Source organism: Schistocerca nitens, chromosome 4 (assembly GCF_023898315.1).
Source record: "Schistocerca nitens isolate TAMUIC-IGC-003100 chromosome 4, iqSchNite1.1, whole genome shotgun sequence".
Lineage (NCBI taxonomy): Eukaryota > Metazoa > Arthropoda > Insecta > Orthoptera > Acrididae > Schistocerca > Schistocerca nitens.
In genome coordinates, this window is record NC_064617.1 from 618,188,937 (window position 1) to 618,215,020 (window position 26,084).

Sequence of the window (26,084 nt, forward strand, 5' to 3'; positions counted from 1 at the left end):
TAAAAAAAAAAAGGCGCTGCAGTCTGGAGCCGCAGGACCGCTACGGTCGCAGGTTCAAATCCTGCCTCGGGCATGGATGTTTGTGATGTCCTTAGGTTAGTTAGGTTTAACTAGTTCTAAGTTCTAGGGGACTAATGACCTCAGCAGTTGAGTCCCATAGTGCTCAGAGCCATTTTTTTTGACTGCAACGTCTCCACGACCACACCGTGTTGCATGGTGTTCCCATTCGATCAGTCACCTAACTATATGAGTTAGGTTTTTAAGAGTGTATTAAAATATTTCTCCTTTTTCTCGACCATGCTACTAATATAGAGGTTTGCAGTTTACGTCTTTTTTTAAGTTGTAATACTAAATCCGGCGATTTCTGTAGCCCTGCACTCTCTACTTCTCAGTAGCATAAAAGAAACAACGGTATGACGCAAAACGTTATCTATAACGCACTTCCCACTGATTGCGAAATTTCTACATTTTCGTATAACTCGATAAGATATCGCAGATAACACGGATTTAGGAGCGATAATCTGCACATCGTCTCGCTATATAAAGCGTAGGTGGTTCTGGAGGATGCACAGTGTGTCAGCCTGGAAACCAGATGTTTGAGACCCGCGATTACAAGAGCGACATGACGGTTCAGAGTAAGTTGTTTTGAAATAAGTTATGCTGTAAACAGTGTCAATTTAAAATATGCTGTCAGTCATAGACGTGTCTGACGAAATAAGAATGGTGCGGATGCAGGCTTTCTCGGCAAAATGCACATCTAGATATTTCTCGGGAAATCAACCAAGTTGTACCTTCAATTCGGAACAACATCTCGGCAAGTTTCTTATTCGTGATCTTCTGCCGATATCAGAAGAAGACAAGTATGAAACTCGTAGAAACAGCGTTCCGAAATGGAGATATTACTCGGATGAGTTAATCAGATACAAGAATAGATTTTAATTCGTGAAAATAGATTCTCTGTTTCATATACCAAACCATGAAGATTTTTTAATGCCTGGAACTCCTTTATTACTAGAAAGTTATACAGAAACGTTCATTTTTTTTCTTCGCAACCTAGTGCAGAGACAGTTATCAATTTCTTTAATTTGCATTGCAGATTGCAACTTTATAAATATGGAAAGCTTTTTCTTTAGCTACATAAGAGTTTTTTCCATTACTGTCAGTCTTTAGATTGATTTTACATCCCCCTTTATGATTTCCCTCTGCCCAATTTTTTTTTCAGTGTTATCATGTCACATAGACGTGCTACATGATTACCATTATATACTCCAGCATGTGCGTCATCGGCAGTATTCCACAACTGTTGTTTTCTATTTGAACACTCGAAATAATTCTGCATGCAACTGTACATTTAGTATCATCAAGGCCATTCTACTCCGAATGGATTTTCGCAAACATCGATTCCTTTCTATGTTAATAATTCCTCAGTACCCTCTCTACATCTGCACTACATTTTTAACATAATTCTGTAACAACATATTTCCAACGTTTCCAATTACGACTCAGTCGGCATTCCTGTAGATTACTTCTATGTAGTCCCGGACGTTCAGCGAGCAGAAATTTGTTTTTCTGTTATAGGCAACAAATGGCTCTGGAAGGTTTTCTATCATATTTTCCTTGCAGGTACCTTTCTTTGTCTAACATAATCTGCTCATTTGTAGCCCTTCCTTCAGCCTTCCAAAGTACTGTCACATATTTCTGTGATGTACGGCGGCGCGTACTTCTATTCCGAATTTTCCTTTCACATCCATTATTATGAGAATAGACCTGTTCTTAACTGCTCGTTCGCTTGTACTAAGTTGATAGAGCGAATGGAAACCTGTTACTGTGCACACGAATCAGAGTAAAAAAGCCGTCGAACACTAACACGCCATGCTTAATAGTTCCTAAGTAATGTGACAACTCTCATATGTTTGATGTACCAAATATTCAGCTTTCCCGTTGCGTTTGTAAATGCTTCAAGAAGCATAATTTCCTTTTAAATTTCGTTCATAGTTCGGCTTGTTACACCTTTTAACAGTGAAATTTATTATCCGCAGTGACAGAATTAGCTCTAGTTGAACATCATTACATGATATTCGAGCCTAGTTAACACTGTGAAAATAGAGGTCTACACTATAGTAAGTTTTCATGCTAGATGACATCAATGTCTCTTCGAGAGGAAAATCGTTATACCGACGGCGATTATTCTGATGCAGTTATGTCAGCGTTAGATCGTATTTGGGAACAAATCGGAAAGGGCTACGCACTTAATTCTACAGATCCGACAGGTACACGGTGTCTACAATAAAAGATACGAGGGTTGGAACTTAAATAGTGGCAACTATTTATTCACATGTTTGTAACGATTTATTTACATGTTTGCACCTGTTATTGTCTTTCAAAGTAGTCACCATTGTTGTGTAGAACCCGTTGCCAGCGATGTGGAAGGCGTAGTATACCGTTAGAAGTTCTGTTGATGGTGTGAATGGAACGGTCTACTGCCTGTCGAATCTCTGGAACAGTTCTGATTCGAAAGACACCAAGTGGTTATTTCATCTTCGGAATCAAATCAAAGTCACAAGGGCTTAAGTCCGGGCAGTATGGTGGGTGGTACAGTTCTTCCCGGTCGCATCGACCGAACAGAGCAGCCACATCTTGCGCTGTATGCGCCCGTGCATTGTCGTGCAAAGTGATGGGTGGGTTGCGCAGAAAGTGTCGCCGCTTCTTTCGCAAAGCTGGTCGCAGGTGATGCTCCAAAAAGGAACAGTAACACTGTGCATTTACTGTCTGCCGTAGAGGAACGTAATGTGGTAGGATAACACTATCACAGTCGTGCACGAGAATCACCATAACTTTCACCATAGGGGGCTCTGACGCACTTTCGACTTCCGCGGCGAAAGAAGCGGCGACGCTTTCTGCACAACCCACCCATCATTTTGCACAATGCGGGGGACGCATACAGCTTAAGGTGTGGCTGCTCTGTTCGGTCGATGGGACTGGGAAGTACTGTACCATCCACCATACTCCCCGAACTTAAGTCCTTGTGACTTTGATTTGATTCCGAAGATGAAGGAACCACTTCGTGGCATTCGCTTCAGAACTGTTCCAGAGATTCGACCGGCAGCAGACCGCTCCATTCGCACAATCAACTGAACGGGCACTGCTAACTATATACTACGCCTTCCACATCGCTGGCAACAGGTTGTAGACAACGCTGGTAAGGACAGTAACAGGTGGAAACATGTAACTCTTTTGTAGCGGTTGTGAATAAATAGTTGCCCCTATTTAAGTTCCAACCCTCGTATCTTTTATTATGTATATATAAATGCGGAAAAGGCTGTGGCAGAAAGCACAGAGTAAAAGAGACGTCATCCTCCCCTACTTGCACCATATACACTGCAAGTGTCATTAAGCAGCTCAGTTGTTAAGAAAGAATAGTTAGTAGTTGTTATACGCAAATTTCTCTGGATCACGTCTGTTTCAAGTATGTGGCAGGTAATGGACTATAGTGTATTACTGCTGAAACGCTACTTCTGTTATGTTGTACATGATATGTAAACAGCGATACATTATATTTAATAAGTTACTTAACATTTTTTACATGGAATTTACCTACAATGACAGCTCATGAATGGTTTCTATATTGATCCTTTTGACAAACGTTAATACTACGTCCCCTTCCAACAGCTACACGTTATAATGTCAGTGATCAGTAATGTGTTATTGTGGCACGACCTAAACTCGTTTTTCCTTTGAAAGGTATTAGTAGGCTGCGATTTAGTTTCCCATCAATATCTATCGGAACATGAAATTGTCGAGGGAACGCTAAACACTAATATTTCTTCTTTTCGTTCTTGTTGCCCGACCGTCTATGTGTCGGATAAGCGTTATGAAACAAAGAGGCGATAAATAGACCAAACTGTGGAGAATATAGAATAGAATTGCAATTACAGTACCCCTGTCGACACCAATTGCACTCGCGAGAAATGGAAGTTAGAGGTTCAAAACGAAAAAGATGAGCAAAATTTTACACGAGCAACTGCATCCAAAATAAATCATGTAAAAAGAAACTACTGTAAAAAAAGAATGCAAAGTATTCACACGAAAAGAAAACCGTTCAAACATTATTCCCAAATACTAAGTTACTGTTTCCTGAACTCTAGGCTCCTTTAGCTTTCTCTACTCAACGATCAAAAACAAAACATACATGTTATATTATTTTTACCGACCCGGTGTCACCGAAACTTCATTAAGCATAAGTGATTCATCAGCAGCGACTGCCTGACTAAGAAACGTTAGACGCAGCTATTTGGACAAGGAATGCAACACTTCAGATTGTTATGGCTAAATAACAGAGACAAATGGATATTAAAAATATATAGAATAAATTAATGTCATACTCCACGAAAATCACTATGGAACTAGCTGTGTACAATGACATAATAATTAAATATTAATTATATATTACTGCAGAGATTGAAAATATAATATTGCCTTGTTCATGTTGCAGGATTTGTGTTGGCAGTGGCCTACCTATTAACAGGTGTGATACTAGTTTCTGGATCACCCGTGGGAGAATGTCCACCAGTGGATCCGCTGGATCACACTGACCATCTACCGGACGACAAAAACTGTTCACTGTTCTATAAATGCGATCATGCAGCTCCAGTGTTATTTGTGTGTCCTGACGAACTTCATTTCAATAGAGTACTAGAGGTATGTGACTGGCCAGATGTAGCTGGGTGCACTGCGAATACAGGCTCTAGTTCCACTGCAGTGCCAACTGCAGCTCCAACTGATGGATCCACGTCTGCATCAACTTCAACTGATAAACCGCAAACCGATGCACCTATCACGTCATCAACATCTAGCCCAGCGGAGGCATGTCCAGCGGTCGGCACGTGTCCACAATATGAAGATGAAAACTCGATTGCTAAGCATCTTCCACATAGTACAAACTGCAGTCAGTTCTGCAAATGTGATCATGGTAAACCTGTCACTATGGAGTGCCCTGCTGGACTGCACTTCAATGCTGTTCTGGAGGTCTGTGACTGGCCACAAAATGCTGGATGTTCTGGTGGCTCTGGAAGCACGTCAAATCCTACTAGTTCCACACCTTCATCAAGCAGTGCAGCCACCACTCAGGCTCCTACTTCAGCACCAAGTTCAACTGCCAAACCTACCACAGCTGCACCAAGCACAACTGCAAAGCCTACCACAGCAGCACCAACCACAACAGCTCAACCAACTACAGCTGCACCAAGCTCTTCGTCAACTGCAGCACCCAGCTCACCAGCAACGTCAGCCCCATCTGGCAACTGCCCAGCAATCGGTGTCTGTCCTCAATATGAAGATGAGAATTCAATAGCAAAACATCTTCCCCATGCCTCAAACTGCAGTCAATTCTGCAAATGTGATCATGGTAAACCTGTCACTATGGATTGCCCAGCTGGACTACACTTCAATGCTGTTCTGGAGGTGTGTGATTGGCCACAAAATGCTGCATGTTCAGGTGGCTCTGGAAGCACGTCAAATCCAAGTAGCTCCACACCTTCATCAAGCAGTGCTGCCACCACTCAGGCCTCTACTTCGGCACCAACAGCTAAACCTACCACAGCTGCACCAAGCACAACAGCTGACCCTACCACAGCTGCACCTAGCACAACTGCCATGCCTACCACAGCTGCACCAACCACAACAGCTCAACCAACTACAGCTGCACCAAGCTCTTCGTCAACTGCAGCACCCAGCTCACCAGCAACGTCAGACCCATCTGGAAACTGCCCAGCAATCGGTGTCTGTCCTCAATATCAAGATGAGAATTCAGTAGCAAAACATCTTCCCCATGCCTCAAACTGCAGTCAATTCTGCAAATGTGATCATGGTAAACCTGTCACTATGGATTGCCCAGCTGGACTACACTTCAATGCTGTTCTGGAGGTGTGTGATTGGCCACAAAATGCTGGATGTTCTGGTGGCTCTGGAACAACATCAAATCCTACTAGTTCCACATCTTCATCAAGCAGTGCTGCCACTACTCCAGCTCCTACTTCAGCACCAAGCACAACAGTCAAACCTACCACAGCTGCACCTAGCACAACAGTTCAGCCAACCACAGCTGCCCCAACTACAACAGGCCAGCCAACCACAGTAGCACCAACCACAACAGTTCAGCCAACCACAGCTGCACCAAGCACTACAGCCAAACCTACCACAGCTGCACCAACCACAACAGCTCAACCAACCACAGCTGCACCAACCTCTTCATCAACGGCAGCACCTAGCTCACCAGCAACATCAGACCCATCTGGAGATTGTCCAGCAGTTGGTGTCTGTCCTCAATATGAAGATGAGAATTCAATAGCAAAGCACCTACCCCATGCCTCAAACTGCAATCAGTTCTGCAAATGTGATCATGGTAAACCTGTCACTATGGATTGCCCACCTGGACTACATTTCAATGCTGTTCTCGAAGTGTGTGACTGGCCACAAAATGCTGGATGTTCGGGTAGCTCTGGAACGACGTCAAATCCAAGTAGCTCCACACCTTCATCAAGCAGTGCTGCTACTACTCAGGCTCCTACATCAGCGCCAAGTACAACAGTCAAACCTACCACAGCTGCACCTAGCACAACAGACGAACCTACCACAGCTGCACCTAGCACAACAGCCAAGCCTACTACAGCTCAACCAACCACAGAGGCACCAAGCTCTTCGTCAACTGCAGCACCCAGCTCACCAGCAACGTCTGTCCCATCTGGTGACTGCCCAGCAGTCGGCGTCTGTCCTAAATATGAAGATGAGAATTCAATAGCAAAACATCTTCCCCATGCCTCAAACTGCAGTCAATTCTGCAAATGTGATCATGGTAAACCTGTCACTATGGATTGCCCAGCTGGACTACACTTCAATGCTGTTCTGGAGGTGTGTGACTGGCCACAAAACGCTGGATGTTCTGGTGGCTCTGGAACCACGTCAGATCCTACTAGTTCCACACCTTCATCAAGTAGTGCGGCCACTACTCCAGCTCCTACTTCAGCACCGAGCACAACAGTCAAACCTACCACAGCAGCACCTAGCACAACAGTTCAGCCAACCACAGCTGAACCTAGCACAACAGTTCAGCCAACCACGGCTGCCCCATCCACGACAGGCCAGCCAACCACAGTAGCACCAACCACAACAGCTCAGCCAACCACATCTGCACCTAGCACCACAGCCAAACCTACCACAGTTGCACCAACCACAACAGTTCAGCCAACCACAGCTGCTCCCAGCACCACAGCCAAACCTACCACCCCTGCACCAACTACAACAGTTCAGCCAACCACATCTGCACCTAGTACCACATCCAAACCTACCACAGCTGCACCAGCCACAACAGCTGAACCAACCACAGCTGCACCAAGCTCTTCATCAACAGCAGCACCTAGCTCACCAGCGACATCAGACCCATCTGGAGATTGCCCAGCAGTTGGTGTCTGCCCTCAATACGAAGATGAGAATTCAATAGCAAAACATCTACCTCATGCCTTAAACTGCAGTCAGTTCTGCAAGTGTGATCATGGTAAACCTGTCACAATGGATTGTCCAGCTGGACTACACTTCAACGCTGTTTTGGAGGTGTGTGATTGGCCACAAAATGCTGGATGTTCTGGTGGCTCTGGAACGACGTCAAATCCAACTAGTTCCACACCTTCATCTAGCAGTCCTGCCACTACTCAGGCTCCTACTTCTGCTCCAAGTTCAACAGCCAAACCAACCACAGCTGCACCTACCTCAACAGCCAAACCTCCTACAGTTGCACCAACGACAACAGTTCAACCAACGACTGTGGCGCCTAGTACAACAGCCAAACCCACCACAGCTGCACCTAGCTCTACTGCGAGTCCTGATGTAGAGCCTTGCGATGCAGTTGGATCTTGTCCTGTGTATGACCAGGACTCTATTGTAAAGCACCTGCCGCACAGAACAAATTGTGGGCTGTACTGTAGGTGCAACCATGGTGTACCAATTACGGAAAAGTGCCCAGATGGCCTACATTTCAATGCAAGGCTGGAAGTATGTGACTGGCCATCTGATGCTGGATGTCAATAAGTCAGATCTTATCATCATTGCAACCTACATGAACTGAAAACTGATATGATCATCTGTAATGTTGTGTTATGCTACTCCCTGTAACACTTCGCTCTTCATATTCATTTATTTATTGTGTTCATGTTGCATAATCATTTTTGTAATGTAATTTCTTTCTGTATTAAAATTTTGGATTAAAATTTTTACAAAAACTTCCATTTGCATGTGTGAACTTATCCAGCCAACCTCATCTTTGCAAGAGTTGCAAACACAGAAAGTATGCTGATTCAGTAGATAAAGTTCTCACTATAATAGGTTCGATTTTCCTTTCCATCCAAGTGATGTCTCATATTTTGCTACGACAAATGCATAAGATCTAGTTGAAAAAGTAGTTCGTTATAAGAGCGGCTAAAATGTGCTAAGACTCATTTTTGCATGAAGTGAATAATAGTTTTTGGAATCATAACACCAAAAATATCACATTTATCAGACATTGTTTATAAACAGAGCATTTTTCTTTTGATGCAAGTTTCCTGTTGTTATATTTGTGCTGTTTGATCCATTTCTAACGGCTACACTAGGGATTAGAAACTGAATGGTAACATAAATCGATAATATTTATAATTTAGTGTTTTTATTTGAAGAATTATATGTTTAATTCAGTCAGCAATTTTTCGTGGCCGTTGTCGTTGATATCAAGATCTTCTTAATCGTTAGTCCACGTCACATTCGTCTTCATGCCTCTTCAATGAGCACTGAATAAGTCTGAGTGCGAATATATGACGTGGCCTATCGTATCGGAAAATTTTAACATCAATTTTGCAACTGGTTGTACCAAACATGGGAATTATTTTCGTGAATGCCCTAAACAATCGTAAAAGTAGGTGCTATAATTTTGATTATTTGCCTAAAGAATAGCACCTTGTATCTTCAAATCTTTGTGGGCGAATATCGGTTGAATATGGACACTCTACGTGGAAGAAACACGGCGATGTGCTATTTCGTGCTATGCAGAGTACTAAATGACTTACAGATTGATATCGTAGTATTGGAATTGGCTCTTGCAATATGCCTTTCGCTAAACTTTATTGTACAGTCCTTCACCAGCCATCCGTGTGCATCTTACTTGTATCTTTCCTAGTTAACAATCTACAAACAGTGGTATTCAGTTATTAGTAAACTGATCAACATGCTACTACTAAGGTCCACTAAACAGCACAAATGTCAACTAATTAAAATACGTATGGTATGTTGCTTGATTTAGGGGAAGGGACCAAGCAGCGAGGTCACCGATCATATCGGATTGGGGAAGGATGGGAAAGGATATCGACTGTGCACTTTCAAAGGAACCACCCCGGCTTTGCCTGAATCGGTTTAAGGAAACAGAAATCAAGATGGACGGACGTGGGTATGAACCGTCGTCCTCCCGAATGCCAGTCCATTGCGCCACCTCACTCGATAATTTAAATCTGAAGTAAACACTTCTCTGATAGGAAAAGTTTGACGATAAAATACGAACAGGACGAGGATATGGTTCTGTTCACTAGGCACCACATACGCATAATGTGGAGGGAGCTGCCGCACAGTCCTGTAGAACATTCAAGCACACAGTTTACCTGTACGTCATGTTCACGCATCACATTATACATGATAAAAAGCTAAATAGATAAAAGGTGCATATTGTTTCTGTTCACTGTAACATAGTATTAAGGTTTCAGTACCAGCAAGTAATATCTACTTAAAATATAATAGTGATTTTCGCAGAAGAAATGAAACGAATGAAATTATGAACTTTGAATTTATATAAAATAAAAAGATCACTAGTTATACCTCCATTGAAATAGAAGAAATTATACTTTGTAAACACGTATAGACAAGAAAAGGTGAATGTAATTAGTCAACTTTGCTTTTAACTGTCTATTAGATGTATGAAGAATCTAAACTATCAACGAATCATAGCTCACCTTGGGGCTACAAGCATAATTGTACAACAGCATTTCAATTATGGTTTTTACATGTCATTAATATCATACTTAGAATAAAAGAATAACTTTTTTACGGTTATTGTTTGTGGGTTTCATCATAATGAGAATATTTCTTTGGATTAGGCTCTGGGCGTTAATGAGGCTATAAGAACAGCTAATACATTATTACATAATGACATTTATAACAGAATCTTAAGTCATTTGGAGAAGTAGTTAAATCTGTTCATTGTGGCATTACTTACTTGCTACTCCCCTCCTCAACTTGGATACCTACTCGTTTCCCGTACATAGCGAAATTGAAGAACCTGAACTTCGTGCAACTAACTCTCTACAAGTATCAGGCGGCTGTTGCCAACTAGCTTTCTGTCACTTTCAAAAAACCAAGTGACTGATATCCGACCGCAGCTGAGTACTGAAAGCGACAATGTTGATTCGCCACTACTAGGGCTGTGGTAACAACAGCTTAGTGGTACTTTACTAAATACATTAATCCTCTCTCTCTCTCTCGCACTCCCTGTCCCTCTCCAATAGGGAGCAACATTAGGTTCATATAGCATGATCGTAATAGCCTTTTTACGTGTTTAGTGTTCTAGTATTTTTCAAGTGGTTTAACTGCGCTGTGTGTCTATATTCTTATCTGTGTTTTTATACTATTTATGAAGACGACTCCTACATTCTCCCACTAACATCTTTTTTAAAGTAATTTTAAATTCATGGGAAATGTCTCCTCGTTGTGTGTTTAGCATTTAAGTTAGAGAATCATGTCTACTGGTTGAAGAGCGGGTTGACTGTACCGCTCCCACCCCAACATCCCTCCACGTGGGACGTGGGGGGATGTAACAATAATAAAAGAAAGGAAAACAGCTTTATTACATCGGATACAACCTCATGTATAGTTTTATACAGTTATTCTGTTATTATATATCTTCACATCATGAATAAAACACAACGAGAGATATGCCACCAACAACTTTTAGAGCAACCGAACTGTAATTAAAAGAGAAGAAGAATACGAAAGGGGTTCAGTAACTGGTAAGGGATTGAGACATGATTGCGTTCCGTCCCACACTGTTCAAGTGGTAGACTCTGCACACTGAAAGTGAAATTTGGAGTAGGTAACTGGAAGCTCAGTTGAATTGAACGGATGACATCTCGAAATGAATTAGTATGTGAAGGCATTCAACAGTTATATAAAGTAAAAAGAAAATCGAATAATCATGTGGGACTGGAACGCTGTTGTATGAGATGAATTAGATAGCAGATTTACGAAATTTGCGATTGCAAATAAGCTAGCCTCTTGCCTTAAGGATAGTTTCTTTCTTTATCGCGTAATCGATTTCGGGACTGCCAGCCCATCTTCAGATGCAGCTGTCCAGGTAGAAAAAATTTCCAAAAAGTACATTATAGCAGTGCATGTACTGTATGCTACAAGCCGTCAAAACTCTACCGTCATGAGATCAGATTAAACTTATTGTGCTTTAATCATTATACATGACATTACTATTACTCATAGTCACAGACCAAATATTAAAACAACAGTATTTTCTGTCTTACGTGTGTAAAATGTCATCATATATTGTTGGCATCGAGCGAGGTAGCACAGTGTTTGTAGCAGAATGGGCTCGCATTCGGGAGGGTGACAGTTCAAATCAGCGTCAGACCATCCTCAACAGAAAACGTCTGTCTTTCTGCTCTGTAGCAGGTTCGAGTGGGAATCAAGATGAGTGGATTTTACAATAAAGTAATCTTTTGCGTGGTATGGTTTCAGAGGTCTTTTAGATGCGACTTTCTGACTCCCATTCAAAGAAATGCCCAGCCTTTCACTCAAGTTTCCGTGATTTCCTAAATCGCACCACACAAACGCCGAGATGGTTACTTTGAAAGTGCACAGCCGATTCCCTTCCCCATCCTTGAAGCACTGCGAGCTTCTGCTCCGTCTCTAAAGCTTTCGATGTCGACGGGACGTTAGGCCCTAATCTGCCTTCCTTTCATTTTCATAACATTGGTAACTAATTTGCATCTTAATTCAAACCATTTAAGTGGGAGCGTGTCTATCACTCATTATAAATATAAACCAAGAACAAACCTTTACCACAAACCTAGCGATCATTATTCTGAAATGGCGCAAGGACTCAACAAAATTTTATTTTCTATCCCATGGGCTACATACTCTTGGGTTATATTACGTAATTGTTCACCTGTTAGAACGTCATAGGATAGAACAACAGTTATCAATGTCAACAAGAACTATTTTGCTTAAAACACGGTATAATTATCTTATTATGCAATGTATTCAAAGTAGACTATTAGCAATTAGATAACAGAGTCAGACAGGCATCGTTACATAGCACTGAATAGGTTTTATCGTAAAAGTTCGTTCTTAACTATATAAATGGTTTATGTTTATAGAGAATGATAAACGAACTCCCATTCTAAATGGCCCCGAAGTTAAAATGTTTCCAGAATTATATGAAGACATTTCACATACAAAAGATACGAAATATGCCTTAGTATTTGGACTATGTCTGAGTAACTTCCAGTATAATCTGACTCAAGAATATGAACTTCAATCTGATCTCATGACTGGTACAACTTGTAACATGGCGTTCGTGAATAATGGTGTTGTGTTCCACATGCACTAATGTAATGTAATTTTCGAAAAAATTATCTATGTGAACAGGTACATTTGAAGATGAAGCTGGTTGTCTCGAAATCGGTTATGCCATAAATAAATTTTACAAAAGAATGCTTGCAGCGAAAGGCTAATTTATGTACTCGTATTTATGATTCTAAACGATCACACGGCTGTTTTCGCACCATCCACTATGATGGAATCTTTAAGTTCTACAACAAATTTCCGCTATTAATAGCAAATACATTGTTCAAGAATGTAAAGAGAAGAAGTAAAAAGAAAAAGCCATGGAAGTACTGCAAGATTCCAGCTCGAATGCATCAGATTCCTTGCAAAGCGTTCCCGGAGCTGATGTACACTCAGTTCCCAGTTTCCTAATGATGAAGAATAAGCTAAAGTTCAAGAGAATCGTCAGCAAGACGCAGTGCTGTGACGCACATGATCAGAAAATAAAATTCTTTCGTGAGGAAACAGTGATGGAATTTGAACCAGCCAGAGTGAATGAAAACAATTTATCATTTAAAAAACTTTACTACGAAAACTAATAGGCATTTCTCAACAATTACAATAATATTTACAAAGCTGGTTCTTTTATAACAAGTATTCGGCCATGAATTTAATTATTAAATTAGTAAAGGAGCGGTAAAACTGCAACCTAAATGAGTCTGAACAATGAATCTAACTATCCCAAACTAATAACGACAAATTTTCACTAAAAGTTTCACCAAAATTTTCTGTGTTTCAACACAATTACGCGTAAGCAAGCAGTGCAGCAGCAGTTTACCTCAAAAACCTTCACTTGTTAAGTTAATCTTTACAGATAAATAATTCATAATTCATCCTTCTCCACATCTTTACCGTTGTCCTCTGTAACTAGCACAGAACGCCCAACTGTCTTATTAGCTGCTCCTAGAATGCTTAATCTAACGACACTGGTACTGGCAACCAAAGATCACAGTGCTTGAACTCAAAACCACTCGGCGTAACAAATGGATTAACGAAAACAACTTTTTGAAAAATGTTTATCGTACAAATATGAAATCTGACACATCCAGTGAAAATTCGCTAATGGAAAAAATCGCAGCATCAAGAATGTGTTGTGGGACATAAACGAAAGTTGGTAGGCGTGTGTTTACATATAATAGGTAGCGTCTTTTCCAATTTTGCACCAGTCGCATGAGAGTGGCGTCAGTAGCGCCACCATGAGGATGTAAATCAGGTTTGCTTCAGACGCACGTTGTCACGGTCGTGAGCGTTAGTTAGCTTTGAGATTAAAGTGGTGAGGTGATGTTAGTCAAGAATGCCATTAAGGACACAAATACTCCATTATCAACGCCTCACTACTCAGCGAGGTCATGTACTAGGGCTACAAGAAACTGGATGTTCTTCCTGAGACAGTGCAGAAAAAGTTTGCACGAATGTAGCCACTGTACATGATTTCTGGCAGAGGTGGTCACGAGTGTGTACGGTTGCAAGAAGACTGGTCTCCGGACAGCCACATATAAACTACGGGACGGAAGGCCGTCGTGTTCGGCGTATGGGTCTAGCGCATTGTACCGCATGTGCAGCAGCAGTCTGAGCAGCAGTTGGCACCACATGACACAACGAACCGGTACCAACTGGTTACTTTAAGAACAGCTCCGAGCCAGACGCCCTGTAGTGTGCATTCAACTGATAGAAAGCCACCGGCCACCGCCATTTTCGAGTTCTGTGGTGTCAAGCGAGCGCTCGTTGGAGGGCAGGATGGAGGTCCATTGTGTTTTCTGATGAGAGCTGGTCCTGTCTCGGTGCAATTGATGGCCGTACGTTGGTTACATGATGATGATGATATTTGGTTTGTGGGGCGCTCAACTGCTCGGTTATCAGCGCCCGTACAAATTCCCAACCTTTGCTCAGCCCAGTCACGCCACTTTCAATGAATGATGATGAAATGATGATGACAACACAAACACGCATTCATCTCGTGGCAGGTGAAAGTCCCTGACCCCGCCGGGAATCGAACCCGGGACCCCGTGCTCGGGAAACGAGAACGCGACCGCGAGACCACAATCTGCGGACTGTTGGTTAGAAGGAGGACAGTAGAGGGCCTGCAAACAGCCTGTCTGTGAGCTAGACACACTGGACCGACAGTCAGGGATGCGATTTTACATGACAGCAGGAGCACCCTAGTGGTATATTGGACACCATCAAATGACAACGCTAGCGTCATTCATAACCAACGTGAACCGTCCATGTAATGACTTATCAAGTGCAATTGCCTCGGAAATCCATCCGACAAACTGACACCCAGTACTCGTACAGCACAATGCATGCACGTTTGCAAACTTGCATTCAACATTATAGCGGTTACACTGGTTATTAATTACCAGCATTTCACATTTGCAATGGCTTATCACGCACCTACACTGACCTGTAGTCTTGCAATGTTAATAACTCCAATAATGATGTTATCTAGACAGGCCGGCCGGAGTGGCCGTGCGGTTCTGGCGCTACAGTCTGGAACCGAGCGACCGCTACGGTCGCAGGTTCGAATCCTGCCTCGGGCATGGATGTGTGGGATGTCCTTAGGTTAGTTAGGTTTAATTAGTTCTAAGTTCTAGGCGACTGATGACCTCAGAAGTTAAGTCGCATAGTGCTCAGAGCCATTTTTTTTTGTTATCTAGACAAATGTATTTCCGAAATTTCATTATTCTACATTAATTATTTTTTGGTGTTGCGATGGTTTTTTCGACAGTTTATGAAGCTCACATCACTTTCCTTGAATGACAAAAACAAACTAGAATCCTTAAACTCGCACACTGGACTCGCAATCGGGAGGACGACGGTTCAATCCCGCGTCCGGCCATCCTGATTTAGGTTTTCCGTGATTTCCCTAAATCGCTGCAGGCAAATGACGGGATGGTTCCTTTGAAAGGGCACGGCCGACATCCTTCCGTAATCCGATGAGACCGATGACCTCGCTGTCTGGTCTCCTCCCCCAAACAGCTTAACCTAAACATCCTTAGACTCGGAACGTTTTAGGTGCAAGCTGGATAACGAATGTTTAGGGGACGGGCATATGCTGATTATCACCATCTTCCAGACTTTTGAGAAGGATCAAAGGCGACGAGGTGGACTCAGGAAAGCACTGTGGCAGTACGGTATGGGTCTTTCCAGAAATACTGCAAATTGAGGAGATGGCATGATCGTATGACTGGCTCTGACGAATAGGCGGATGGCAACAGCGTAATTCTAATCAGAGATTACGCTTAGTGTGCCACCATGAACCGACGGGAAAAGGATTTCTGAGTTGATATTGCGAAATTTTATGCGTCGTTTAACGCTGACACCAGACATCACAAAGAACAGAGACTAGGGTGGTGTAGGGAAAGAACTGCGACGTAGAGTGGCATTCCAGTGTGTTCAGCAGTGCCCGGCTTGTGTTTCTAGCAATCAGACTGACACCAGTGTTTCAGTAGACGAACTGGTGAATGGTCACAGAGAGCAGCGATTCTCGAGACCTATACGTCTCCAATTCCTGGAATGATGGGATTCGAAAATAATGGATATGACAGCAGAGCTGTTTTCCAAATTGCTAAAGAGAGGCTGAATGCTCCCAAGTACGTGAAAAGAACGGTAAATCTATTTGTCATACCATTCATGACCAGTGTACCAGATTGCATAGTCCAACAGGCTAATGCAAGACCCACACTGCAGTTGACACCACATATTCCTTGCGGAAAGTGTGGATCATTGACTGTTCTGTCTGGCCTCCTAATTTTTCACCAACAAAACATCACCTGGATATGATGAAAACACGTCTACATTCATATTAGCCGGCCGAAGTGGCCGTGCGGTTAAAGGCGCTGCAGTCTGGAACCGCAAGACCGCTACGGTCGCAGGTTCGAATCCTGCCTCGGGCATGGATGTTTGTGATGTCCTTAGGTTAGTTAGGTTTAACTAGTTCTAAGTTCTAGGGGACTAATGACCTCAGCAGTTGAGTCCCATAGTGCTCAGAGCCATTTCATATTAATCCCTAGGAAACAATCTACATAAACCGTCATTGCGCGTGTTTCCGGCGTGGCGATATATTCGACAAGATGGCATTCGCTGGTTGTTTGCTTCCGTATCACAAAAGAATGCAAGATTATATTCGTGCCTGTGGAGGTCGAACCTCATACAGATGTTGATGAAGGATATCTGTTCCGAACTGTACGACAGTTATATCTTTCATTTCCTGTTATGTAAGAAACATCTCCACAAATATTTGAGGAACGTAGGACTGATCCGTCATGATTTAACACTTATCATTTCCGACGATGTACTTGAACTGATCGACGAAGAAAGGAAATATAAAAATACTCAGAAAAAGGAAGGAATACAACAACACTATTGTATGTACATTCAGTTGCCTTTGGATGAGGAAATCCACTATTTGAAATTAAATTTTCAACCGTAACTACAAAGTCTTCGTGATGAATACTGGGGCCACGCTTTACTAGTGACTGTTGAACTGTACGTGGAGAGGTTTCGCCATGCGGCCGAGTCATGTCTCGATCGGAAGGAGTATGTCGATCCATCATCTCCTCCGCAGAAGACAAGCCCGTACAATTTGCTGATTAATAGAGAGTTACGTCACGTAGCAATGGGGAGATTATGTGCTGCGCCGTCAACAGAGGCGTTTGTTGGTGCTACCGATCGTTTGCGAACTCGTTTAGTTATTTCGTGCTTCTCAGTAGCCTCTTGAGTTTTTTACTGTTTTTAGCAGTCCCGTATTAGGTGGGTGAAAAAGTGTCACGTTCCTGGCTTTCCTAGTAAGTACGGACAACAAAATTAACATTTTCAGATTGCCAACTGGTGAAGATATGGGTACGAAGTGAATAACCTAGCAAACTGACTGTGGTACGTAGATTCACTTTTAACCATTTGTTGATGTCATTAGTTTCACGGAAATATATGACACTTAAAGTTTAATTCACAGTAAAAGCTACAGCTGCGGGAGTATATCGTATTTTTCTTTAGTTATTAGCCTTACCATTCGCATTTTATCAAAGGCGGTAGAATGGAGCAAACACACGTAGTAGATTGGTAAAGTGTGGCTATAATATCTGCACCTAATAGCTAGACAGACGTCGGAAAATCTGCACTTAACATATCAGCTTACCTTTAGTACCTCTATAAAGCAAAGCTCCATATCAGACGCTTAGCAGGAGCTAATACAGCAGTGTGGAAATCTGTTATGTGCACAAGTTTCATAATTTTGCTTAATAACTACTGTAAATTGGAAAACGAGGAGGTATGGAGATTATTAACAAAGAAAACTCCTCTTTGGTTCAAAACGGCATATTTTAAGCAGAGAAAATAAAAAAGTGTACTCCCAGTTACTAGAATTTTGCTGCTTAGTATAAAAAGTTCACAACTTTATTCGACCATATCTACGTAGTTCACAGGGAACTGTTCATGCTGTGTTTTTGTTTTTCGGCGATTCCGAAATTCTTGCTACAAAATGTACTGGTGCAGCAGCTGAAGCCCCGACCACAGATTCGTTTGTAGTCCCACGTGTGTTCCCTGTTCGTGAGTGTCGTATTTGCTTTAAACATTCCACTAATGTCAAAAGGTTCTTAGTGTATTCTTATGTTAAAAGTTCTGTAGATCATTCGCAGATAAATACGATAATTTAATTGGTAGATTCCTGATGTCTAAATTTTGGAACGCGCTTCGGTACCATATTTCTAATTTTGTAATCTGTATCAATACCTCATGATACCAGTATATCTCCGTGCGTTGTTTTCGTATGTTGACCTGTTTATTGTTTGTGGTTTCACTTTTACTGTTCTAGATTTTGTCTGAAGTATGCTATCAGTGTGTATGCACAGTTATTTTGGTTGTTACCTCTCGGAGGCGACTGACCTCTTGATAATCCCCTTAATAGTGAGGAAATTAAGCGTCATTGTGTATGGTATCCATGCAGAATTCAGAACAATAAACATTTCATCAGTTTAGTTATTGAATCTATTTGCTGTTAGTACAACCTTATCAGTTGGCTCTAACTACAGTGTCTCAGACATACAATATTTGTTCTCAGCAGCAAGTGTTAGAGGTGTTGATGGGACTGACATGACTCTCATGTGGCTGACAAGTTGAATAGCAGTCATTGTTACGATGTCACTGTGTAATTTCTCATGAGAAGCCTTAGCAAATGGAACGCCAGGTAGTATGTGGTAGCTATTGGTCTGATAAGAATGTATTGTAAATAGTTTCTGAAATTGCATGGTTTTGGAGTCTCTTGAGATATGTTCTTTCTCCTTCCTGTTTCTTTGAATATTATGATTGTTTTCCTCTTGATTGCACCAAAAGGATTATTATTCTACCCAACTGCCTAAATAAACTAGAATACTACTGAACTAAGCCTGAATACTGTTGTTTCACTGATACAGGTAGGAAGGAATGGCTGTTGGGTTACTGACACCGTCGTTGAATAGCTGTCATTGCTGTAACTTCACTGTGTGGCAAATGTATAACCAGGTGGTATGTGACAGCTGCTGGTCCGATAAGAATGTCCTGTACATAGTTTTGCAAATTGCATCGCGTAGCAGCCTCTTGAAATCTGTTCTTATTTTTTGTGTTTGTCTGAAAACAGAAATTGTTTCTCGCTACTTTGTGCCAGATAGTGTTAGCATTCTGTCTGACAGAATAAATAAACTGGAATGCCACTTAAGAATGCATGAATGCTGTCATTTACTTAACACGGTTAGCAAGAAATGACATGGATTGCTGTCACTGTTGATAAAAAATACTTGTGTTACCTCCTCCACAGTTTGTTCAAAATTACAAAGATACCTTGTCTTACCAGAGCAAATACTTTATTATTTTAATCCATGTTACATGGAAATTCAAACACAATAAGTGTGTACGCCTGGCCGTCCTCCGTAGCAACCACATAAATATTTATTTTGTAAATAACAAAAGCCTTGTCTCGCAACACTGTATTTTATTCTCCCAGACGCGTTTCGCCGTTTTTCACTTTAAGGCATCATCAGTGGGATCTATAATGATAGATGTATGACACACTTTCATTTTGATATGCATTATTCGTAGATTATAGAACAGTTCAGCTAGCTTTTTCTGTAAATAAGTGATTACTTATTGTTCTTCTCGTTTTTAGTTGGCATCTGCGTTTCCTCTCATTTGGTGACGTATTGGAGGTCGCACTATCGCTCAATTTACGAAACATAAGCGTGTGTTTATGTTTCGACCATATTTTTTCCACTTTTTGTTTTGTTTGCCCTTCTTGTTGTAATGCACTATCAGTGTTATGTCACTACTATAGACATCTTATCGATAACTGTAACTTCAAGATGTAACTTTTTGAAGTCCACTGTGTATCTCATCCTTTTTGGTTTGTTTACGTACATGTTGCCAGCCTAACGAAGTATGTGCTGAAAACTAACGCCCAATGCCTATTCATTTCTGTTTAAATATATGCACACACGCATACACAGCGAGAGAGAGTGATGCACGATTTTTTTTTGAGTAAAATGTTGAATGTGAATATAGTAGCTGCCAGAGAATGAGTGAAAGTTTTTGTGCTCAGTTAATTTGGGTTTTGGTTTAAATGTTTGGTGGAGAGGTTCATGTACAAGTGAATGGAAAGAGGTTGGGTAGAATTATTTTATTACTATTGTTACGATAATAGTAGTATTACATTATTGTAGTGTTGTTGTGGTGCTGGGAGTCTGTGACTGTTTGGTTCTGTTGTGATGTTGTCAATGGTTTTATGCTTTCTGCTTTTATTTTACTCTTAATTTTGTTCTTAACTTTGTCATTATGTTACTATAGTACCCATTGTTTTGGGCTAACTGCATTATTAGGTATTGCAAACAGCCAGTACCATAACAACTACACAGAATAATCAGGGAAATACAACAGAAAACACATGATGTCACACAATGCCGTACAAAAGCGCACTCACACATAAAATCACCAACATTTTTAAAAGACAGGGAATAAACATAGAATACACAACAGACAAATCTAACCATATATACACTCCAAAGCTGACCAAAAACAGAGATGTATACCAGAAGAAAGTGCTCATCAATTGCAGGTAACATTTACGATGGCAGATAAATAGGACAAACAGGCAGAACATTTGATGTCAAATACAAAGAATACATGAGAGCCTGGACATATGGGTCAAACCACTCCACATTTGCAGAACACCTAAGACAACACATCACAAACCAACCACTAGAGAAGAAAATTATAATCAACAATAGAAAACACCTCCTAACCCTGCAAGAAAATTACCACATACACAAAGCCAAAGCAGAAAAGAAAACTCTGTTGAATGATCAAATACATATGTCATACAACTCATTGTTTACACTAATAGATATAATAAAAGTGTAACACTACTACTATCATAATAATAATAATATAAATTATACCATCTAACCCTCTTTCCACTCACTTGTCCATGAACCTCTCCACCAAACATTTAAACCAAAATTAAATCGATTGAACGCAAGTCCTCAGTTCGTGGTATAGTGGCTAGCATTGCTGCCACTGGCTTATGGGGTACCAAGTTTGATTCCAGGCCGGGTTGGGGATTTTTCTCTGCCCAGGGACTGGATGTTTGTGTTGTCCTCATCATTTCATCATCATCATCATCATCATCATCATCATCATTCGTGACAGTGGTTAAACTGGACTGTGTAAAACAATTGGGCTGTGTAAAAATTGGGACTTCGTGCGGGCGCTGATGACCGCGCAGTTGAGCGCCCATAAACCTGACATCACCATCATAACCAATTGAACACAAGAACTTTCAACCATTCTGTGACAACTACAACATTCACATTCAACATTCTACAGAAGAAAAACATATTTCTCCTACACACTGATTAAACATAACAGAAATGAATAGGCATTAGTTTTCAGCATATACTTCGTTAGGTTGGTAACATGTACGTAAACAAACCAAACAGGATGAGATACACAGTGGACTTCAAGAAGTTACATCTTGAAGTTACAGTTTTCGATAAGATGTCTATAGTAGTGACATAAGACTGATAGTGCATCACAACAACAAGGGCAAACAAAATGAAAAGTGGGAAGAAAAATGGTCGAAACAGAAAAAAACGCTTATGTTTCGTAAATTGAGCGACAGTGCGACCTCCAGCATGTCACCAGATGAGAGGAAACGCAGATGCCAACTAAAAACGAGAATAACTGTAAGTAATCACTTATTTACATAAGAAGCGGCAACTGACCGGTTCTATAATCTACGAATAATCCATATCAGAACGAAAGTGTATCCTAACTGTATCATTAAAGATTCCACCGATGATGCCTTAAACTGAAAAAAGGCGGAACACGTCTGGGAGAATAAAATAGATGCAGCAGGAGAAGGCGTTTGCTAATTACAAAACAAACAAAAATATATGTTTACAGATAGCACTAAACTCATTTATATTTATATAAGAAACATAATTTATGTAAACTATACAAGGGAAAGGAAAAATACATTTATTGCATCCGGGCTTCTACTACAATTCTGAACTACGAATACAAAATACCACATTATTTACGATGGAGAAAACCCCGTCACATCTGCCTTACAAAGTTCTAAGAGAATACAAATTCTTTTAACAAAATTTCTCACATTTTCGTCAGTATATTACAGTCACATTTACTCGTTTGAAAGAGCTAACAAATTTAAGTCGCACGCACAGTCCTACTTCTCGCATACAATTGACTTCACCCGAAATTAGCGTGACCACGCCCGTTTGCTAGACCACTGAACATTATCCTCTTTATAAACTCTGCGTGACGTAGCCTTGCTTCAGATGTCAGCGCTAGCTCTCGGTAGCACGTGACTCTGAAACTAGGATGCTTTGTTTATACGCATCAGCGGCTGTCTTTTGAAGTTCTCCCCTGGCAGACAAACCACTCCTTCCGCCCCCAACACTGGCATCAGGCTCCTCAACACTCACTGGAGTACTACTTACAAGGGAACCTCCCCATCGCACCCCCCTCAGATTTAGTTATAAGTAGGCACAGTGAATAGGCCTTGAAAAACAGAACACAGACCAATCGAGAAAACAGGAAGAAGTTGTGTGGAACTATGAAAAAAATAAGCAAAATATACAAACTGAGTAGGCCACGTGCAAGATAGGCAACATCAAGGCTAATCTGAGCTCAGGAGCTCCGTGGTCCCGTGGTTAGCGTGAGCAGCTGCGGAACGAGAGGTCCTTGGTACAAGTCTTCCCTCGACTGAAAAGTTTACTTTTTTTATTTTCGCAAAGTTATGATCTTTCCGTTCGTTCATTGACGTCTCTGTTCACTGTAATAAGTTTAGTGTCTGTGTTTTTCGACCGCACCGCAAAACCGTGCGATTAGTAGACGAAAGGACGTGCCTCTTCAATGGGAACTGAAAACATTTGATCGCAAGGTCATAGGTCAACCGATTCCTCCACAGGAAAACACGTCTGATATATTCTATACGACACTGGTGACGTCATGTGCGTCACATGACAGGAATATGTTGTCGACCCACCTAACGTGTACACTTGGCGAATGGGTAAAAAGATTCTTCTATGTTGCCCGATTTAGGTTTTCTTGTGGATGTGATAATTACTCCCAAAAAAATGATGAAAACATAAGAGTTTGTCACATAAACTGCAACAGATGAATACAAAAGTCACACAGTCACACACTTTTCCCTGTGCTCCGTCAAAACATATGTTTTTAACGTTTTCAAATTTTTTCGTGTGTAGACCGTCAAATCCTGCATATGTCCACGCAAATCTGAATATGTCCTGGAATTTTGGAGAGCGAAGCTGATTATGTGTGAGTGCCTGAACTTTGATAATTGTCTGAAAATAAAAAATTAAACTTTTCGCTCGAAGGAAGACTTGAACCAAGGACCTCTGGATCCGCTGCTGCTCACGCTAACCACGGGACCATTGCGCTCCTGAGCTCACACTTTCCTTTATGTTGCCTATCTTGTGCATGGACTAATCAGTTTGTATATTTTGCTTATTTTTTCATAGTTCCACACTTCTTCTTTCTGTTTTCTTGATTGATCTGTGTTCAGTTTTTCAAGGTCTATCCACTGTGACAACTTATAACTAAATCTGAGGGGGGTGCGATGGGGAGGTTCCCTTGTTAGAGTTAACAGTTGTAATACAGCTCCACGTCGATCTCACAGGATTCCTTACGCTTTCACGCGTAAACACTGCTACGCAGAATTAAAATTACGTAACAGTTAGAACAAACAAAGAACACAACACTGTAAAACACCTTCTTCTTAACATACTCAATTAGGAAATAGTTTTTTAAATGTAAATTGACCTACTTAATTGACCTCTTTCCCTTGTTATTTTTTCTTGTTTATCTGGTGACTACTTGCTCCTTGATTTAGTACCTCCACCAGCATTTTGTCTTATCGAAGATATTCTCTGCTGTTCCTTCGCTTCCTCTCGCTCGCAAATTCATTAAGCAAAAAATTCTCGTGCTCATTACAATTCGGATCAACCTAGAATTTTGGACTTCTACGATTATTTGTTTCTTATGAGGTAAATTATCATTGACTGATTTTTCAAGTGGTACTAATGTCTTCCCTACAACGTCTCCTGTTTGACTGGGCTGCGACTGCTCTACCTCCTCTTCACCTCCATTGTTCTATTCTTGTCCCGGCCGGAGTGGCCGAGCGGTTCTACGCGCTACAGCCTGGAACCGCGCGACCGCTACGGTCGTAGGTTCGAATCCTGGCTCGGGCATGGATGTATGTGATGTCCTTAGGTTAGTTAGGTTTAAGTAGTTCTAAGTTCTAGGGGCTGATGACCTCAGAAGTTAAGTCCCATAGTGCTCAGAGCCATTTGAACCATTTTTTTCCATTCTTGTCTTCTGTCTTCCTTCTCCTCTTCTTCATCATTGTCTTCTTCCTCTTTGCCAACATCTTCTTGCCCTGAAAACAGTCCCCTTTGTTTACTTACCTTACTAAAGCGCTCACATCAAGTTTAGTGGGGATGCAGACTCACAATGTGCTTAGCGAAGGTTTGAAACATCCGATGGCTCCAACAATGCCAAAGATTGTCAAGGATTTCCTCCTATTGCTTATCGCACTGTGAACTGTTGTTTTCGACCGACCACGATATATTTGGGAATCAACGCCCCCGATAACGCAGTGGTTTCATTGACGCTCTTTACCCTACCCCCCTGGGGCCTTTTCGTGCCGTTGAGCGGCGGTGTGTCTGGAATATTTTCCTCGGCCACTCATAAGAATACCGTGTGATTTCAACGCTGTGTGTTGAGGTTTGCATGTGTTGTCGACAACTTGCTGTTTGACCCCGAATGTGACGTCGCAGGGCGCCACGCTTTTGCACCATTACAGAGGAATGACATATCCACCTTTGAGCCAAAATTTCAAACTGGGCGGGGGGGTGGGGGGGGGGAGGAGGAGGAGGAGATATTGTGGGATTGGAAAAAGCGATCCTATAATTAGGTGGCACAATGTACATTTTGAACCCTTCTATTTCATTTCTCGGCTAGTTTCTATTTTTCTTCGACCTATTTCGATTTATCTCGCTTGCTTTGACCTATTTCGATTTTGTTTATCAGCTCTTCCTGGCTTGTTCACATCTCTGTTTTTAAACGTATCGCTAAATTCTTACGAGTGCTGAATAATTTACTAAATAAAAGATAATTATTCTTTCCTCCTGAAGAACCTTCCTGTACTGTGACTTTAGTTACTGATGGCTGAACTTCAACTCTTTCCCCTTTCTGAGAAATGGTGCTTCTGACTACCTGTTCAACCGGTTATCGACCGACGCCATCTCATTTTCCTGTAATTTAGCCTGCATTCTTTCAATCATAAACTCTTACTTAGTAAAAGCTCCGTGTCTGAAGATTTCTGCACTGGTCTATAATGCGCTGTTCGTTGTCGTAATAACAGCGTTTGCGTTTTGGTCACCACTGTTATTACTAAGCCTAACCGTCTATATACACTAGAATACTACTGAAGTACGCTTGAATACTGTTCTTTCGCAGATACGAGTAGGGAGCAATGACTGATGGACTGCTGTCGCTGTCAATGACCAAGACTCAAATTAATAACTCTACACTTATTACTGTTTCGTCAAAATAATTCACATATGACCAAATGCTTTCGTTGCACTTGTATGTGGCTATACTTCTGTTCTGCCCTTCCAAATAAAAGATCGACCTAAGTCCACACACAATCAGTCATACATACATACACACATACAAATGAATCAAGATTTGTAAAAGAGGGTTAAGTCATAGTTTTTCTGAAGTGGAGTTAGTGGTAGTATGAGACACTGCAACACAAATGCGTCAGCCTGTAGAAGCAGGAGGCAGATCACGGGGTTATACATGAGGTATTCATCATGAGTAATTTTTAT

At 41.4% G+C, this 26,084-nt stretch overlaps 1 protein-coding gene across 2 annotated transcripts; it reads left to right on the top strand.

The window, feature by feature from the left end:
• Positions 1-557: 557 nt before the first annotated feature.
• On the top strand, positions 558-8,257 carry LOC126251403 (mucin-5AC-like). Of its 2 annotated transcripts, XM_049951807.1 has the most exons (3): positions 558-635; positions 4,493-6,906; positions 7,606-8,257. In XM_049951807.1, the coding sequence occupies exons 1-3, from the start codon at positions 593-595 to the stop codon at positions 8,077-8,079; spliced, it is 2,931 nt and encodes a 976-aa protein (XP_049807764.1). In that variant the 5' UTR covers positions 558-592; the 3' UTR covers positions 8,080-8,257. The 2 variants fall into 2 exon arrangements, with proteins under 2 accessions (XP_049807764.1, XP_049807762.1); XM_049951805.1 differs by having other exon boundaries at positions 4,493-8,255.
• Positions 8,258-26,084: the final 17,827 nt, after the last annotated feature.